Genomic DNA, 19559 nt, shown 5'->3' on the forward strand with positions numbered 1-19559 from the left:
ATAAAGTAATGTCATCTTCACATCCAGAGGATTCTGTCACAGTTCCTGCTGTAGTTATTCCTTCTTCTGTGTTTTCGCCTACCATCAGTGATCCCTCACGCAGAAGGGTCGGGATTAAAGGTTCGAAAAGTCCACCTTTGGGAGGAAGAGAAAAAAAAAAAAAAAAAAAAAAAAAAGAAAAGTGGGCGCCCTTCGTCACAAGCCACGTAACCGTAGCAGCCTATGGCGGCCGCAGCCCGTGTCAATTGATCTCGCCGGGGCGTCGCGGGTTTTTTTTTTTTTTTTTTTATTAATTTATGAGGTCGGACGCGGCGCGGCTCCGTATAAAAGGGGGCGAGTTGGCGGCGCGTCCGTATTCCCGTCTTCTGGGCAGCGGCGCGATGTCGGGGACCTTCAGGGCGCACGTGGGTTTCCTCTTCTTGTGCCTCACGAGTCTCAGGGGACAGGGCAGATATCTGGACGTGCAGGTGACCTCTCGTTTTCTCGCCGTCTTTCTACCTCTCCGCGCCGCGTGGTTGTTTGACGGAGGTGCGCCTGTCCGTGTCTCCGTTCACAGGAAAATGAGATCACGCCGGAGGGATTACTTTCACTTCTCAACTCGGAACTTAAGCGAGAACTACCGGACGACGTCGTGTACCGCCGGCCCTTAAGTAAGTACGGAATTTAATGTTTTTTTTCTTTTTTTTTTAATGCGTTAAAATAACTTTTAATTGAAAAAACATTAACCACACACAGATAAATAGGTCGACAAAATGATAAAAATTGAGAACTCGTGGAAGTCATTATCAGGCGGAATATTACAGGTAAAGGATGGTTTAAAAAATGTTATACGTGCATAAAAAGTTGTAATAAAAACTAAATTCATTTTAACCACTGAACTGCTGGCTAAAATCTCTGCCATTTTTTTTGTGTGCATTTTCTGCTCAGGGTGTTTGGACATGATATCTGTGGAGGGTCAGTTCACCTTCAGCGCAGACCGTCCACAGCTGAACTGTGCCGCCTTCTTCATCGGCGAGCCCACAGACGTCATCAGCGTGGAATACAACGCCGTTGACATTGACTGCAGGGGAGGGGACTTCGTAAAGGTAACCGCATCCAGCCACACTTCCTGTCCGGCCGCCCTGTGTCTCCCGCCTGCGTCACCGTCCCCTGCGGACAGACAGCTCTATCGCCGACCTCGCAGATTGTCTTGCACTCATAATAATCTGAAGCCACACGGGAGCTCTCGTCCCCTTTCCCCAAAGTCACTGGCAACCAGAACTGATCACAATCCCCCTGATATCCGTAATAATAACAGTATGTTATTAATAACAGCATAATAACAGTATGTTGGGTGAATTGTGCCGATGTTGAATAAATCTTATTCAGATTAGGGTTCTACCCCCTGTTACAGAATCTTAAGTTTAATAAATAATTTCAATTATTCATCTGTATTTATTTATTTATTCTGCTCAGGTGTTTGACGGGTGGGTGATGAAAGGCGAAAAGTTTCCAAGCTCACAGGACCATCAGCTGCCTCTGTTTGAGCGCTACGTCGACTACTGTGACAGCGGGTCTGTGAGGCGGACGATCCACGCCTCTCAGAACGTGGCCATGATTTTCTTCAGACTCCACCAACCCGGGAGTGGGTTCACCATCACCGTCAGGAAACTCCGCAACCCCTTTCGTGAGTGCCGTCTACTCTGTAAATGCAACCAGAAGGTTGTTCCATTATGCACAATTAACGTAATTATCACAAAAAACACATCCATCGCCGCTTTCCCACAAGTTCCAATCATTCATGAGCAAAGTAGCGCTTTTTTCAGCACGTTCCCTAATAAACTGAACCAGTAGTACTGACATGGTGCTGCTAAGAAGTGTAAACGGCACTTTCTACATCTATCGGTAATCTTTTATGCCTTAACCAACTGCTGGCATATGTTGGATTTATTTTCGAACCCCTAGTGTCCAGGAATGTGTGCTTTACACACAGTGTGCTTATTATTCATCACATCTGACATAAACAATTACCTCCCTATGCCATATCTGACTCTACTTCCTCAACCACCAATCTCTTCTACCATCTTCCCGTTATTGATTTGCTGTTTTTCCTGTTCCTCCTTATCTCCAGCCTGCAATATTATCTCCCAGACTCCAGAGGGCAGCTTCACAATGGTGATCCCCCAGCAGCACAAGAACTGCAGTTTCTCAATCATCTACCCTGTGGAGATCCAAATTGGGGAACTCAGCCTGGGCCACATAAATGATTTTAAGGTCAGTTTAGTCTTCCGCCTGTGGCGCCTGTGGCTTGGAGTGTGTGTGTCTAAAATTGTGTGTATTGGAAATGTTTTGTTGTTTGGTGTCTGATGGTTGCATTCTGCTTTAGCGGTCCCTCCCTGGATGCGCTGGATCAGGTGACTTTGTTGAACTGCTGGGTGGTAATGGTGTGGACACCTCTAAAATGTACCCTGTTGCAGACCTTTGCTACTCATTCAATGGACCCGGTAAGCATCTTTTCCTCTCGTTCACGTCGCCATGAGAGCACATTTACAAAGAAACAGATGTGAAATTGTTAAATTTAATCTCTGGTTTGTCCTTGTCTCCTGCCTTACACAGCTCAGATGAAGATCGGCTGTGACAACACTGTGGTGAGGATGGTGTCCAGTGGGAAATTTATCAACCGAGTCACATTTCAGTACAGGCTGCTGAACCGCCAGGAACTTCAGAAGCTCAAAGGGAACAGTGTGGAGGACTTTTGTTTTATTGAATAAGCTTTAAGGCCGTTCTTCATCTCCCTGTGTCTCAGATGGGACTAGTGAAAGCCAAATGACCATGTGACTGCTGTCGGCGAGCCAGTTGGATTCTTATTGTATTAAGTTGTTGGTTCTTTGTTTCTACGAGCGCTATTTATTTTTTACCTCATCTTCTCATCACTTGTCAGTTGTTTTGTGTAAAATGACTCTGTGGCCAATGTAAAGTAAATAAAATCTTATTTTGTGTTTGTGGGCACTGATAATTTTTCTTGGTATGCTTCTAAGTTCAGAAAACTTGTCACCCTCCCTAAAAGCAAAAAGAAAAGAAAGAAACCTCAGGCCTTTCATGTTTGTTAAATGGATGCAGATTTTTGCACTGGATGTGCTCATTCTGATTCTTGATTTGGATCGATTCATTTGATAGTAGTACTGTTCAGTGCAGTATGTAAAAATGTTCTTTTTTATATAAAACAATCGCATGAGAATGCACCTTTAAGTTTTTTATTTATTCCAAGTAAACGTGCCAAATTTTATTGGCACTCTGAGATCACAGAAGCACACACAAAAACAATTATTTCTCTGCAATGCAGTGCATTTACAGTCTAAGCATATGATGAAAAACTAAAAGAAGTGCTGAGGTCATTTTTTCTGAGCTACAAAGGACCAGAGCTTCTGCCACCCAGTGTAATAACGTAATGTGTGGTAACACTCATGAAACGAATTCTAAGAATAAGCGATTCCGTAGCGACACACACCATCCGTAGCGATGGTGTGTGTCGTTCCTCCATTGTCAACACCAGCACTCATCACCTGCACGAGAATGGAAGGGACCTAAGAAGGTCCTTGTTGCAGACGTCTTTTGGAAGTAACAGTTCCAGCCTTGATAAACCAACATTCTGATGAACAACGTTTTGTTAGTTGTTAGTTGCAACAATGAAAGCATGCACAATGTTGAGTGCTTCTTGGCTGGTCCTTCCAAGATTGCATGTACTTGATTGCTCACAGCATCTAAAATTCTCACCTTGCACAGGACCAAAATGAACATGACAAACTCTTTGTAATGTTCCACAAACCACTCTGGAAACAATTTTTGCACACAGCATGTTAAAAGAGATTAACATTGCAAGAAATCTATATGGCCTTGAAAAACAGGTCAGCAAGCATAACATTGCCATGAGAATTGTCTCAGGTAAAATTCCTGCTTACAGCAAGACAAACAGGATGAATGGTAATGCACACAACTATGCATCAACATGCGTGGTCCTACTTTGACAATCTTGTACATAGTGGAATGTAGAAAGCAGAAAAAACAGTAATGCCTGTGTCCAAATGTATTCTAAAACCGTAAATAAAAAAAAAAACTTGTAGTTACATGTAGTTAACCAATCTGAATTGCACATCACTTCACCTCTAGATCCATGGAGTGTTTACATGGGTCCTCAATCAGTAATGTGGTCCATAGTGGAGTGGGGAACACATTATTGGGCATGTCCTAGAAAAATGGCCCATCAAACTGTATACAAAACGGTTAATTCTACGAAATGAATGAAACTGCAAAATAGTGCTTGTTTAAGTTGTACTTACACTTTCTGATGTACCTCATGCAGACTGGATACACCAAGGATAAGATCTGACTATTTTCCAGTGCTTAGGAAAGTGCTGATAAGTACATCTGAATGATGTGTAATTACTTTACTGATTGCAATGAAAATGAACATTTTCTTTTTCTTCGGTTGTCCTTTGCTTGATTAAAGGTCGGGAATCCCATTTTCCCAGTTGAAGTCGGCTCCCCTGCAGAGCCTCAGAGGTATAATTGAAAAACCATCTCCATTTCTCACAGGAGATACCAGAGAGGTAAGCACAGCTGCTCTTCCTACTGCTGTGGTTGTGGTGGAGGGGGCAGCTTGGGTTCGGAGGGGGCATGTTGATTCCTTTCATATTTCACTTTTACTATAAAGATGAACAGGAAACAGAAATCTGTGTGAGGTTCACCATTTTAAACACCGACCTCCAAAAAGCAGTCAGGATCCACACCTCCTGGGTGGAGTCCTGGTCCATCAAGCCTAATTGATTTCAGCCCATACCGCCCGCGGACGTGACAAGAGGACACATTTCACTGTATCCACCGTGTGCTGTGCTGCAGTGTATTACAATCACTTTTTTTTTTACAAAGGCACCTCTGTAGAGAATTCATATTTTCTAATTGCCAAGAGAAGTAGGCTCATCACTAAATGTTGTCTAAAAATGTCACAGGGGGAATTCGATGACGTACTTGCAGACATACTTTGGGCGTGGGGATAAGCCGTCGTACCGGTAGAGGACACTGGGCGAGCGGGGCAGGAGGACCGGGGGCGCCTGGCCGGCGAGGAATGAGGACACAATGGACGCGCTGCAGCGCAGCGGGGAGTCAGTTCGGGATCTTTGGGAAGTACCGGGGCAGAGGAGAACCGGAAGACAGCGGGTTTCAGGATGGTCCGGGATCTTGGACTGGACGGGAGTAGGTCTTGGGCGGCAGGAAGGTAGGGGAGCATGGAATCCCGTCTTAACTGATGGGTCAGGTAGGTTCAAGGCCAGGGGCAGGCTGAGGTCGTAGCCAGGAAGTTCCGGTCGGGGTTCTTTCGTGGTTTCCAGGGGATCAGGCAATTCTCGAAGTCGTGTACAGGCGAAGGTCGTATTTCAGGGATCACAATTATCTTGGGCGTGGGTGAGAGAGCTAGCGTCTCTGGCGAGTAAACTCATACAAAGAGCGGGCGTGTCTCCTTGGGGTTACCTCACTTTTATACTTGCCACCGCCCGCTTCCATTTCCTCTTCCGGGTCGTCGTCTCCCAGGCTGGTGAGGCGCCCTCTAGCAGGCTGGAGGCGCGTTGGCCATGACAAAAAACTGTATATCCAGTGAATAATATATAAGTTGTTTGATAAATTATGTGTTTATTTACCTTTTTTTTTAACTTTGCATGCATTGTGCGAATAAATGGAGAAAATACACCGTTATTTAACTGGTAACATATCACTTCATTTCACTTGCATTGATTTAATTAGATTTGTTTGGTATAAACTAATATTAATCTTTCATAATGCCTAAAATATATTTGTGATTTTCAAACGTTTACCCTTTAAAAGATGCATTAACACACGAGAGAATGCAGAATGCACCCAAATCCATACAAACGGGAGTGCTGATAAATGCAGGTGTTTACTCATCGGTGGTTATCTCACAAGTGTACAGTCCATTTTTTCCCTATTCACATTTCCATATCTTTTATGTTGGTGGACTAAAGGAGCACAGCCTTCAAAATCTTATCACCATTTTGCGTAAACAAATCGTTCACATATTGGTGGATCAATGACAATCTGCAAACATGGGGGAAAAGAAGTTTTCTTTTATCAGCAGGGTGCAGGCTTTTAGCCATTTCAATATGTTTCATGTACAAATAGTTTGCATCGCTGCAAGCACAGTAATGCATTCGGCACTGCTGTGAACTTCTTTCAGGATATTGGCATCCGGATATTGCATTTTGACATCATGAATTGTGACACTCATGAACCGTTAGTTTGTCAGTGTGTCCACTGCTCAAAGCCACAAATCATGTGAAGCAATACGGCGACACAGAGTCAGAAACCCTTTTACAAGCCATCCGTTTTCAGCCAAAGATTAGAGCAGAGGAGATTGGAAGTGAAGGACACATGGGCATCTGTGTTCTGGGTATCATCCTTTAACAGAGTTTTCAGGGTAACCACATAGACACAAGCTGTCCTGGAGAAAAGATAAAAGCGAACAATCTCACACCGCATCCGAGAAGTGTGAAAATTGCAGTGACGCATACAGTAGAATAGCGTCGTAGCTCTTCGAGAGCAGAGGAATTTTGTTTCTTATTCTTTATGTCTATTCTTTAGGAAAACATTGAACTAGATAACAAAGCATATTTTGACCATTGAACATATTCATGACCATAAGTCATGCTACTTATGGTAGAGATGTTTTTTTTTAATTGATCCAACATAAGAAAAAAGTCAAAGCAAGCAACAGAATGAAACATTTGCAGCATGATGTCTGTGAAGCAGCATCTGATTTCCTCTTGTGATTCCAGGAACAATAAAAGCTGTTCACCAACTTTTACTAGGGCCTGCTCCACTTCAGATAGCCAGGCAGGTTTCACAGCACCAGGGCAGGAGGCCCATAACTCAGGCGATAAAACGGATTACCTGTCGGTAAAGATGGCTCCAAGAGATCAATGGTCCTCACCCACCATGCACCCATATCGCTCAGGCCTAATGAGGACTTGTAGACAGTGGGTGTGATACACTTGGTGACGAAGGAGAGAAGGGAAGCATGTGGAAGATAAGCACATGGGGAATAATTTTTTTTTTTTTCTATTTCCCTGATGAATTGAGCCGTAAGGCCAGTAAACCGATTGGGTTAATGTTGGGTGGGTGGTTTTCTTCAAACGGGCTGAAATTGTAGCCTGGTATCACTCACTGTGATCCTATGGCTCATCTGCTTGGTGCAATTTAAGCAGACAGATAAGACCAGGCTCATGATGAGGCTTGGAGAGCTGAAGCCCTTTTCAGGGCGATCCAATTATTTGTATTATGGCTACAAAGAGATGGCAGACCCCCGTCTGGACAGCATGTAGTGTTTTCTTTTGTCCCCAATGAAACTGCTTCCTTTTGAATATAAGCATGGATGTAAATAGTTGGTTTCAAATAGATGAAAACTCACAAATCGAACATATATTTGGAATGTCACAAAAGAAAGAACTGTGTGAGTGGGTAATTTTTAAATGTGAAATATCACTGAGGATGTTGTGACTCTTTCCTAAATTGATGATACATTTAAATATGTAACAGGAGATTCAGGCTTTTTGAATTTGAGCAGAAACATAATTAAAATAGCATAATTAAAAATAGCACAAAAACAGATAATTATCGAATGACATTCACAGAAAGATGCAGCTATTATCTCACTCAATTACAGCCAATCAACGTTTAAATTATCTGTAATGGACTCCGGATATCTTTCCACAACGAGATACACACAAATGCACAAACACCTTATCAGCTGGGGGGCTGCCATGCATAGTTGGGGGGGGGGGTTATTTGACTGGTGTGTTTTTGGAATGAGTCACTGTGCATCACACACACACACACACACACACACACAGAAAAATGAAACGTTGCCCATAAAAAACACATGAAAAAAAAAGGATCATATTCAATCAAGTGCTGAAGCCCCTTGATGTTAAATACCCTGTTTCCTCTGTGTTTCCTGTAAGGTCATGAAATTAGATATTTATGTGCGCTGTCACCCTGGCACACTGCAGAGCTCTGGCGGCAGAAATAACAGACTGTCAAATTCATTAATTCTATTTTTCAGTCCAGCGCACAACAGGAAAATGCAGTGAGAATCTCTCATATTTTATGGTGTGCTAATTTCTAAAAAGATTTAATTACATAGTCTCCTGCTGAGTTGTTTATTTTCATTACATAATTCGAGAAATTGTCATTTTATACAACTAAATTCATCACACTTTAATGCACAACATCACAATATTCAGTGCACATTTAGGTGCCTGTTAAATGATCATTTTTTTAACATAACAAGGTTATGTCAGTTTATCAGGCTGGCACAGTCTTCATGTTTTCTAAAATATGTCATTTAATGTACAGCCAGGATGATACTGTCATTAAAAACAAAACCAGACCAGTCTCATTCCACTGGTTCAGAAAAGCCTAATCAATTGATTTCCAGACATTCATAATTTTCTTGAGATGTAATAAAATCACAATGCGATTCTGATTGATACAATTCAAGCCATCGGAAAAAATTAGAACCAGTCATTGGCATTTGTTGAAAAATTATCTGCCCATTCATGATTAATCACACTAAAGGAACAAAAATTAAGACTTGTGGTGAAACTGTCTGGACTGGTCACTTGCACAAAGGAGCTGTTTATTTCAGACATACAGAGATAGCAGGGTACAGAACGGATGTGAACACATGTACAGCATACACTGGAGCATATCGAGACAGACACACAGACAATATCACACCGAGGTGCAGAGGAATAAAAGTTGAATGTACAGAGGGACCCGAATGAGTGTCATTGAGTTAGCCCTAATACAGAACTTGTACCAGCAGTACAGTACAGTTAATAAAGAATGAAAGTTAAAAAAACTAGCACAGTGGACAGAGTGTAAAACTAGGATGTTTCTATAGTAAGAGCAGTGATCTCATGATAGACGCACTCAAAATACATAATAATAATAAAAAAAGGGTGTGTTGCAATCATAAAATCTAAGAATTGCCTTGCTAAACTATTTCTGGTGTAAATTTTACTTGGGAATGGGATGGGAAATGACATGTATTCTAGCATACATTCTTCTACATTTTATATTGTATTATATTTTTAAACAGTCAACTAAAATATATGAATATTGCATTCCAAAATTTGCATTGAATAAAAAATTATATGGTCAGAAGGTTGACACATAATGATTTGACAAGTGAATTGTAGAGCAGTAGTTTAACTATAATAGTTTAATGATTTTATGACGATTTTCATCATGTTGCCATATTTTGACTCTGCAACAGCCTACTTAGCTTTCTTTTTCTGTTGTTCCTGGAAAAAGTCATTACAGGCCACAGTAAGCGCCGCCACCAAAACCACAAACTCATTGAAGTCCACCTCATTGTCTTTGTTGGAGTCTAAATCGTTCATAATCTTCTCCACCAACATTGGATCCTTCTGAGACTGGAAACACACACAAATACAGACAAGATTTACATGTGACAAACCCAAAATGTTTATTCTTGTAAATTAATGTAAAAATTATGAAGTAATACAATTTTCTATATACATTTAAGAAATGCCATAGCAAAATTTACATGGGCACGAGGCCCAACCACTACCAATACAAAATGAATAGGTCAAGGAACAGCAGGGTAGCTTCTGTGTGTGGCAACAGTGGCAATCAGGCAAGCTGGAGACGGGAATTGACGGGGATCCGGAGAGTTGGCATGATGATGGGAAATGACATGAATCATCACAAAGGACCCGTGAGGCCTGGATTTCATTCATTTGGGTTCATTAGGGCATGTCCGTGTTCTGGCAACCCCCTCTGATCTCAGTTTTTAAAGAATTGTGACTGAAATTGCTTTACAAGGAAATGGCATCTTGCTTGAATGCTGGTACTGCTATATATTACTCATCAAACGCAATGAATTCTTTCCAGTGGTACAACATTTTTAGCATGTGATACAGATATACTTATTTTCAAAATGGACTTATTCTGGTCTCAGGAGGCACTTCTAACATTTTTATTTTGTTGAGTATGTGAAGGACATTTTGCGTAGACCTGGAAGATTGGCTGCACTCATGCTTCTCGTCACCTATCGATCAGACCTCTCTGGCAGGAAGACAAATATGTTCCCCCCAGTCAGTAGACATCAATTATGAGTCAGTTCCTCTTCCATTTGGAAAAGCAGACAACTGCCTGTAGTGGTAAACCAAGCACAACACAACCACCAAGATTTACTGTCCCACTGACACCCCACCTCCAGCACGGCCTCCCGCAGATTGTAACGAGCGGTCCGGAGAGGCTCGAAGTGACGCGCGTGCCTAATGATCCATGAACGCAATTCCATCAGATCCCACGGCCTCACAAGTTCTGCCAGTAATGGGCTTTCATCTTGCCAGCCGGACAAAAATAATCCAGGGGTTTAACCCCTGGGGTTTGCATGGCACAGCTGATCCTTGGGTCTTAATGACTTTTCTGACACCAGCCCCGAACCCAGAGGCGTACATCCGAGATTTACGTCACCGAGCAAATTGAGCCAATCGCCCTGAGTGACAGGCAGGAATTTAAACAATGATTTGAATGTTGTTAGCGATGTGTTCAATGGACCTGAGCTTCAGTGGAAGGGAATGGGGTGCATGTGCATTAGAAAAGTAGAAAAGGTGTGAATTCCAGCTTTAGCTGGAAAAGTAAAGAGTTTTGGACATCTGACAGAGACTGATCAAAAAGTAGCAAACACATACAGTACAGGCCAAAAGTTTGGACGCACCTTCTCATTCTCAAGTACATAACTCCACGTGTGTTCATTCATAGTTTTGATGCCTTCAGTGAGAATCTACCAATGTAAATGGTCATGAAAAAAAAAGGAAACACATTGAATGAGAAGGTGCGTCCAAACTATTGGCCTGTACTGTATGAGAAGGAGGAGAGGAAGAGAGAGAGAAGGGAAGAGCAAGTGCAAGGCTACTAAACAACAATTTCCCTTGATAATAAAAACACAGCTGCTGAGAGGAAGCTTTTTACACACACACACACACACACACACACACACACACACACACACTGCACCTCTACCTATCCATATTCTCATGTACACACACAGATAATTTGTCACTCTGGCACTTTCTACAGTTTAGCGTGTTCACCCCCCATAGGAGAACATCAGAGGAGGGTGAGAACGCTATCGCCCTACCAATGACGTGAGCTGAAACGCAGAATACGAATGAGCCCAAGCGGGGCTGAATGAATGATTCAGATGTTTGCAAGGTGCTACATAAGTCTGCCAATGCCATAACATGGCATTAACAACACATTGAAACTTAAATTGAAGCCTAAGCCTTTAAAGAAACTCCAAAGCCTGCCTTTATCAGTGATTGTGCATTGAAAGGTACTGAATCTGTAGTGATGAAAGCCATCATTCACAAAAAGTAGCTCAATATAATCAATTATATATACAATCTATAAAATGGCTTAGCATAAAGACATAATGAACACAAATGCTTATAACACATTTACACTTACATTTAAATAATAATGCAAAAAATTATGTTGACTTATTCACAGTTCACTGATCAGAAGTACTGTCCCTAATCTCTTTTCTCAGATCTGCAAAATGGTGAGGTCTCATTCTGTTATCACTGGTTCAAAAAGCAGTCAGTTAGATTAATAAGTTCATAAATTCTGCTTTAAAGACTTGGCATGCAGAGGCAGCTCAGTTGACTCCAACACACACGAAATGACATGTTGGTGGTGCTGGTGATTAAATGCAGCAAACAACATCTGGCAGGCTGATTGTTATTTTGCCTGCCCTAAATATTCAGGTTGGATGAATTGGTGAAAACAATTATGATAATGAGCTGCAATTGCAGACATCTAACTTTAGTTCAGTGCATCTAGATGAGCTGAAACTTGGCTGTAGTTAGTGTTACGAAGTCGTTCACCTCCGGAACTCTTACCATGAGGAAGTCGGTGAGCTCGCAGTTGAGAAGCTCCTTGAGCTCGCCCTTGTTCAGTTTATATTTGTCGCCCTCGTTCCCAGAATAGTTGTGGAAAACGGTAATTAGAGCGTCCATTGCTCCCTCCAGTTTGCTCGGCATGGTGGCTGTGGTTCACTGACACTGACAACCTGGGACATCACAGAGATTTGACGTAAAAACAGCATACCAATTCAACTAAAAATGTCTAAATGGGTCGCACTTGCATAACACTGACTAAATTCAATTTATTCTGGTTATTAGGCTATAGTAAAAGCATTTAAACCACAAATGGCATCCTAATAAAGATTGGATTGTTTTCAATACCAGTTGCCAGTTTCTAGCAGAATATCCAAAAATCCAGTGAAACATATACAAATGATGATTCACAAAATAAACATATTTAAGAACTATATACCAAAGAAACCAAGACCAAACCAGACTTGACTACTCTTGTGTAAAGCAAATTAGAAATTGATCCTGACATCTCTTGTGTAAAGCAAATTAGAAGTTGCAGCACACAGGGAGAAACAACTTACCTGATGAGAGACCTGTGCGGATATGGAAGCTTGGAGGCCTGTGAGCTTAATTGTTTATGAAGAGACGCGAGGCATCGAAAGGCCATCCTACTACCTCCGTCATGATAATTAATTCCTCAAGGTGAAGGGCCCATGGTAACATTGTGTTAATCAAAATGTGAGGTGGAAAACATGCACCTGCAACATTACGCATTACGCTCCCATGTGGCATGGCCAGGATTATGAATTTGTCTCAGCTAGGAGAGCGAGGCCTGGTGCCATCATCAGACCTTATTTTTCCGTGGTCTCAGTAGGCTGCATTGCAGATTAACCATTAATAATAATTACATAGATTGCACCTATAACCATAAAGCATAAATGTTTCAATTTTACAGCCCGTTCTGGTTTAATATGTATGATTTAAGTTTATGAATTTATGTACAGCATAAATAAATTATTCGAGACATACAGCCCTAGATTGAATTTAAAATATAAAATATTATTCGGCTTTGCTCACAAAGAATATAAATGTATATCATATTACATTTAGTCCAAAGTTCAGCAGTTAGGCTTCTTAACATGTACTTGTTTCTAAGTCTCATCTGACATCATCCTTCCTTAATTCATCCTCAATGTGTCTTAGATTTATGGCCACTTTCTCTTGTTAGAACTTTGCCTTGCCCCTAGATGTACAGGGGAGTGGTGGTCTAGGGAAGCAGGGTTAAGGGTTAAGGGGTTAAGGAAGCAACCCCGCAATCAGAAGGTTGCCAGTTCGAATCCCAATCCGCCGAGGTGCCACTGAGGTGCCACTGAGCAAAGCAGTGTGTGTCCCCACGCCTGTCATGGCTGCCTACTGCTCACTCAGGGTGATGGGTTAAATGCAGAGGACAAATTTCACTGTGTGCACCGTGTGCTGGGCTGCGGTGTATCACATGTGACAATCACTTCACTTTCAGATGTGTGAACAATTAAAGCTGAACTTGAAATGCTCCTCCTATGGCAGGCCACATCTCACAGTGCGTTCACAGCCAGCTTAAAATGTGTCAACTTTAACTCTCCTACTCTGTACATAGAGTAAAATAACAAGGTTTCTTAGCTCAGGATGTAGTTCTATGGCACAGAGGCTTTCTCTGGAAAATGCGGCTATATTTGTCTCTCTATTGCCCATGGCCTTTACCTGAGGGAGGGATATCAGGTGTGCATTAGGTGTGTATGTGTGTGAGGGAGTGTGCCCGTCTCCGCCTCCCCCACCTCCATCTCCTTCCCCTTCCAGACACATAGTGCTTTCCACTCATTAGGATGATGAAACCGTAGTGCCTGTGCCTCATGACGCTGAGGCAACACTGAAACGCACTGTCGGGATCCCAGATGTGCTGAGATCTCCGGCTCAGCCGCCCGTGAAGCCACACACACTGCTTTCAGCCCACTTTCCACTTGCTACATGATTGCAGGCTGGGGGTCAAAATTGATTAGGAAACACATTTGTGCATTCATGTGCATGAAATACACTCACACAAGCACACGCTACACCTGTCAGTCTTGCCAGAAACACACACACCCCAATGAGCTACAACATCCTTACCGTTTCAAATAAAATCCAAAAATGGTGATAGTTAGACAGCAGACATCGTTGCAATAGCAACCCATTGTAGCACAGCAGTTATGATTTCCTAATCACAGCCCAAGCCAACATTTCTTCCTTTCAGTGCCTTCCAAGCCCTTTCTGTAACCTTGGCAGGCGCCTTCAAAGTGAAGTTTCTTATGACCTCCCTACACATGTTAAACAGTTATGTGGATCCGTACACCACCCACATGGACAGGGCCTTCAGCAAAAAGCATGCATTACACATTGCATAATTATGCACAACTGATGCCTTTTAATGCTTTTACTTGATATAGTTGTTAGAACACAGCACATATGATTTACACTTTTTCAGTATTACACAGATACAACGCATTTTATAGATGCACATAGTCTTGATACAGAGTAACACACACACACACACACACACACACACATAAGAAAAGCTAAATAACAGAAATAACACAGGACTAATATCTCATCTTCCAATAACTATATTGAAAATTAAAACGCCTCAGCACTGACCTTGGTCTGTTTTGAAGTGGTACTTGCCTGACACCTAGAGGTTCAAAAAGGAACTTTTCATATGTGCTGAGGCAGGTATAAATATTTAATGATCAGACTGGATTTTCTGTTAGGTTCCACACTGTATCCAAACTGCAGAGCCTTAAATGGTGTGGTTTCTGCAAATGAGAGGAAGAAACTGTTTTGCTTATATGGTTATGTTGTAATGGCATTGAGTAAAGTAGCTCTTTCTTCAGGGTTGGTGTTGAATGCTGAAACACAACAGCATTACATAAGAGCAGGGTTTTAGAGGGTTCATATACAAAGGCTGGCCATCCACTTTAATCTGGAGTGCGAGCATCAAGCATCAGATCGAGTCCTATGTCCTGCATGAGCTCATATGGAGAGGCTTAATGTTGCCAAGTCCCTGGGGGACAACTGCGAAGATGTGGGCGTCGGGATGACGTACGGCGGGCCAGAGCGCTCTCTCCTTCAACCAGCGTGGGACTATCTCCGTAGCAACCACCAGGACACACTCCGGTCCCCCCTCCTGCCCGTTTACCTCTCTGTCTCGACCTACTTCCTCTCCTGCCTCTTCTACTCGGCGGTGGATGTGCTCAGCAGTGTGTTCCCAGGTACAAACTGCTACCGTATCCATTCGGAGCGGCCCATCAAGAAGACCGATGTGGTGAAGGCCTTGGGACTTACCCTGTATTATCACATGGTGCTGGTGTTCCCTGCCTCCCTGGCCCAGTGGTACTGGAGACCCCCTCTGCCTCTGCCGAAGGACGCGCCAGGTCTGAGTGAGCTCCTATTGGGTTTATTGGGCTGTCTGTTGCTCTTTGACTTCCAGTACTTCCTGTGGCACCTGGTGCACCACAGGTCAAAATGGCTGTATGTCCTGTTCCATTCGTTGCACCACGAGTTCTCCCGACCCTTCAGCTGGGTCACGCAGTACATGTCGGCCTGGGAGCTGATCAGCTTGGGCTTCTGGACCACAGTGGACCCGGTGCTGTTATGCTGCCACCCCCTGACTGGTTACATCTTCATGGTCCTCAACGTTGTGGCCTCGGTGGATGACCACAGCGGCTACGATTTCCCCTGGGCTCTGCATCACCTCGTGCCTCTAGGACTATGGGGTGGACCAGTAAAACACGACATCCACCACCAGAAGCCTAGCACAAACTTCGCACCTTACTTCTCACATTGGGATTGGTTGGTGGGCAGTGGGTCAGTCGCCCGCCTGTCTTCAGGCTCTAGAAGAACAAAGGAGACAATAGCGAAATCTGCCAGCTCAAAAGGTGCCATATAAAGAGCAGACAGAATTCATGACCTCTCGTGAGGAATTGGCAGTGTCCTCGGTGAACCTGTAATTGTCGTGTCAATTCTGGGACTACTTTTGAACCGGTGCTAAGCTCAGTGCCAGGCATGGGGCTTGTTCACAAGCGTAAGGTTGTTTTTGGTAGCAACCTGCATCTTGAAGATGCAGCTACCCAATTTGTTTACTGTGTAATTATTTATGTCACCAAGAGCATAATTTTTTATTATGTTTTTGTTAATAGCATTTAAAAGCAAAGAAGCCCCATGCCCTAGTGCACTTCCTCTTATGGTAAAACTGTGCTATTTAAACAATCAAAAATAATCCGCACAAAGAATGAAATAAGAATTATGCTAATTTTGCCCATTGTGTTCAGACCTCTTTACTCATGTTGATGTGGCTTGTACAATAATAATTTGGATCAAAAATGACATTGTTGTAAGTCATCTGTGCTATTACTGTGGTTACGCGGCCTGTGAATGACTTTGTTCTTTTGTTACACAGTGTAAAAAAAAATAAATAAATAAATAAATAAAACAAATAACTTTTTTGATTCGCATGCTGCCAGTGTTGTGGGCCAACTCTATCAGAATAAAATAATAAAAGAAGCTTTGAAAGCCACCATATCCCTGACAGCTTCCAATGATTTATTACACATGAATCATATGTGCAAGAGTGGGGGGTAGCAGGAAGAATGTAATTCATTTACATAACCCACAACACACACTCACACAGTAGGAAATGTGCGGGAAAATAACACTTCTGGTGCTTTTATGCCTTTCATTTCTGAGGCAAGCCTTTGAATGCATTTGCTTTATCTGCTGCTCATGTAAAAAAAAAACAGAAAGGGGAAGGTTCAGTTCTGTATTGAATGATGTATGCAATGGCTTTCTTCGCTTATGTAAAAGCATTCTGTTCCTGTGCTCATGCAACTGGTGTCAGTGCAAGACTATAGAATTAATTAGCTATACACTGAAACTCTGGAAGACATCATAAATGATTTATTCATTTTGATATTTATCATGAATCAATATCCGTTAAATTAATTTGAATTAATTTAACAGATATTGTTCATGAAATGAATGAGAATGACTTTCCTCGTTAGTATGATTTTCCTTCTTAGTATGTGTACCCTCATTCCGACCCAACCCATCTCATATTTGGGTCAGATATGTGAGGCTGCTGTGATCGGAGCCCTCTGTCGCTGGCTACGTTTCTTCTTGCCTCTGCCGATAAAAGGGGCCTTCACACACAGAGGCAGAGTCTTCTCCGCTTCCTAACGCCACACAGAAGAGGAGGTGGCGCTTACACTTAATTAAGGAGAGAAGAGGGAGAAGAAAAAAAGCTGTCAGTCCTGTGCCGTGCATTGAAATCCAGATAATTTGAAATTCCTGAATGCATTTGCAGGTTAAAAGCATCCACTGCAATCCTTGACAGCTTCTCATATCTGTTGCAGAGCCTTCGGAATTGGCAAACGGGTCGTGAAAGGATGTGCGTGGTAGTTATGAATATTGGCAGCTTGAATCGAGTAGTGTGCAAGGTCTGGGACATGACTAATGGGAGTCTGCAATTGCCAGAGGACTCAATCTTGCAACCTGCGTGGGATTACTTGCACCAAAACTACGAGAGCACGCTGCGCTCGCCTCTCTTCCCGGTGGTCTTGTCTGTCCTCACCTACCTTATCCTGGTGGCTCTCTACACCGTCCTGGACATCCTGGCGCCCACCTGGCCCAGCATTAACAAGTACAAGATCCGCCCGGACAAGCCCATCGCGTGGGCCAGCATCTGGAAGACCCTGGGTCTCACCACCTACAACCACCTGGTGTACATCTTCCCAGCAGCGGTGGCACAGTGGCTGTGGAGACCCCCGATCCCGATGCCTCGGGAAGCCCCGTCTCTCACCAACTTCTTGCTCGGCATCCTCGGCTGCACCATCATCTTCGACTTCCAGTACTACCTGTGGCACCTGCTGCACCACCGCGTGGGCTGGCTGTACCGCACCTTCCACGCGGTGCACCACCAGTACCCCGAGTCCTTCAGCCTGGTCACGCAGTACTTGTCCGGCTGGGAGCTTTTCAGCGTGGGCTTCTGGACCACCGTGGACCCCGTGCTGCTCCAGTGCCACTGCCTCACCACCTGGGGCTTCATGGTCTTCAACATCTGGGTGTCGACCGAGGACCACTGTGGCTACGACTTCCCCTGGGCGATGCACAACCTTGTGCCGTTCGGTCTGTGGGGCGGCGCGCCGAAACATGATGTCCACCATCAGAAGCCCGGTACAAACTTTGCTCCCTTTTTCTCTCACTGGGACTGGCTGGGGGGCACATCGTTCTCTCCCACCCTCTCCGTGCCACTTAAAGGCGAGAAAGACAAAGCCGCTTGAATGCCAGTGGCTATTTTTCTCACCATTTGCCACCCTTCCCTTTCTCTAGGTTCCTCTCTCTCTTTCTCGGTACGTGCAGCCTTGCCTCAAGCTCTTTATCCAGTGATTGATTTTAAAAATGTGTATTTTTAAGCTGCCTTGTTCTTTATATGTACTCTTCTAGACTTGAAAGGTCGACTCAGGTTAGTTACTCTGACCTCTGACCGTCAGGTTTTGCTTCTTCTGCTTCTGTAAATGCTGTTTTATTGCTGTTATTATATTAGAATTAATATATTTTCTGTGTCAAATTGATGTACATTCATGTGAATTTCTGTGTCAATATTAGAAATAAAGAATTATATATATATAAATGAATCTATGCATATATGTTTTTTCACCTTTTGAACAAAATGGTGTTGCCAAATAGTTACAATAAAACAAACTTCTAGAAAACAGAACAGTCTAGAAAAAGTGTGAAAGACGTTTGGACTGGTGTCATAAACCGTTATATAGACGTTAAACATCGAAATTAATAGGTCTGAACTATCGATGAACTATCGATATCTGCAAACAGTGTTTGCAGATATTCCAAGTCATTGCACACTCTGATACGAATGTCATTTCAAACATATGTGATCTGTTTTTCAGAGCAACATGAACCAGGTCCAGAGTCAGTCCAGTGTCTGACTATACATGAAGAGCAATGAGAATGTGGGGAAAGCAGCCTGGTCCCAGATCATCAGCCATGCCAGACATCTCAGCCCACTGTTTTTAGGATGTATGTGTGATGCGCAGTGCCAATGTTAATTAATCATCATCTCATTCTGAAGAAGGCACTGCCAGCTGGCTGGCCCAGGCTTATTTAAGCTTAAATATGCCCCTCCTATTACAAAACTCTCCACTAATCAATGAGCTTCATCTGGAAGGAAACAAAGACCCAACAGAGACAGCGGTCTTTGAAGAGCGGCTACTGGCAGGTGACCAAGAAACAAGTGAATAAGACACACAGCTTGGTATTCCTGAAAAGCAAGCATGTTATCAGCAACACATAAAGGAAAACTTTCGCCCCCATGTTCTGCACTGAGTGCCTCCTTCTTTGGCGTAGAAACAGAGAGCTTTTTGGGAAATTGGAAACGAGGATGCAATGCATGATGTGTTTTAAGCAACTTTAATAAACTGATCATTGATAAATGTATTCCACATGCAATCAGAGTCACAAAAAATCTTAAAGATGCAAAAGCAACAAGAGATCAATGATATTGTGCATGTTGAA

The 19559-nt window shown here is 43.0% G+C and overlaps 4 protein-coding genes across 6 annotated transcripts; 3 read left to right on the forward strand and 1 right to left on the reverse strand.

Moving 5' to 3' along the window:
* The first annotated feature begins 316 nt into the window (after window positions 1-316).
* On the forward strand, window positions 317-2992 carry crhbp (corticotropin releasing hormone binding protein). Its single transcript, XM_028973743.1, has 7 exons — window positions 317-467; window positions 557-650; window positions 928-1085; window positions 1456-1666; window positions 2111-2253; window positions 2366-2483; window positions 2596-2992. Exons 1-7 carry the CDS (start codon window positions 381-383, stop codon window positions 2748-2750), a joined length of 966 nt encoding a protein of 321 aa, XP_028829576.1. The 5' UTR covers window positions 317-380; the 3' UTR covers window positions 2751-2992.
* Window positions 2993-8654: 5662 nt separating this feature from the next.
* s100z (S100 calcium binding protein Z) lies at window positions 8655-16701 on the reverse strand. Of its 3 annotated transcripts, XM_028973026.1 has the most exons (4): window positions 15315-16701; window positions 14628-14785; window positions 11985-12154; window positions 8655-9485 (listed from the first exon to the last, which is right to left on the reverse strand). In XM_028973026.1, exons 3-4 carry the CDS (start codon window positions 12123-12125, stop codon window positions 9327-9329), a joined length of 300 nt encoding a protein of 99 aa, XP_028828859.1. In that variant the 5' UTR covers window positions 12126-12154; window positions 14628-14785; window positions 15315-16701; the 3' UTR covers window positions 8655-9326. The 3 variants fall into 3 exon arrangements, with proteins under 3 accessions (XP_028828859.1, XP_028828860.1, XP_028828858.1); XM_028973027.1 differs by lacking the exon at window positions 15315-16701 and having other exon boundaries at window positions 14655-14677; XM_028973025.1 differs by lacking the exons at window positions 14628-14785; window positions 15315-16701 and adding an exon at window positions 12542-13346.
* On the forward strand, window positions 14914-16473 carry LOC114786158 (cholesterol 25-hydroxylase-like protein 2). The gene has a single exon (XM_028973022.1). It carries the CDS (start codon window positions 15007-15009, stop codon window positions 15916-15918), a length of 912 nt encoding a protein of 303 aa, XP_028828855.1. The 5' UTR covers window positions 14914-15006; the 3' UTR covers window positions 15919-16473.
* Window positions 16702-17259: 558 nt separating the features above from the next.
* LOC114786159 (cholesterol 25-hydroxylase-like protein 2) lies at window positions 17260-19159 on the forward strand. Its single transcript, XM_028973024.1, has 2 exons — window positions 17260-18376; window positions 18935-19159. Exon 1 carries the CDS (start codon window positions 17414-17416, stop codon window positions 18305-18307), a length of 894 nt encoding a protein of 297 aa, XP_028828857.1. The 5' UTR covers window positions 17260-17413; the 3' UTR covers window positions 18308-18376; window positions 18935-19159.
* The last annotated feature ends 400 nt before the right edge of the window (window positions 19160-19559 follow it).

Source organism: Denticeps clupeoides, chromosome 3 (assembly GCF_900700375.1).
Source record: "Denticeps clupeoides chromosome 3, fDenClu1.1, whole genome shotgun sequence".
In the NCBI taxonomy this organism is placed as follows: domain Eukaryota; kingdom Metazoa; phylum Chordata; class Actinopteri; order Clupeiformes; family Denticipitidae; genus Denticeps; species Denticeps clupeoides.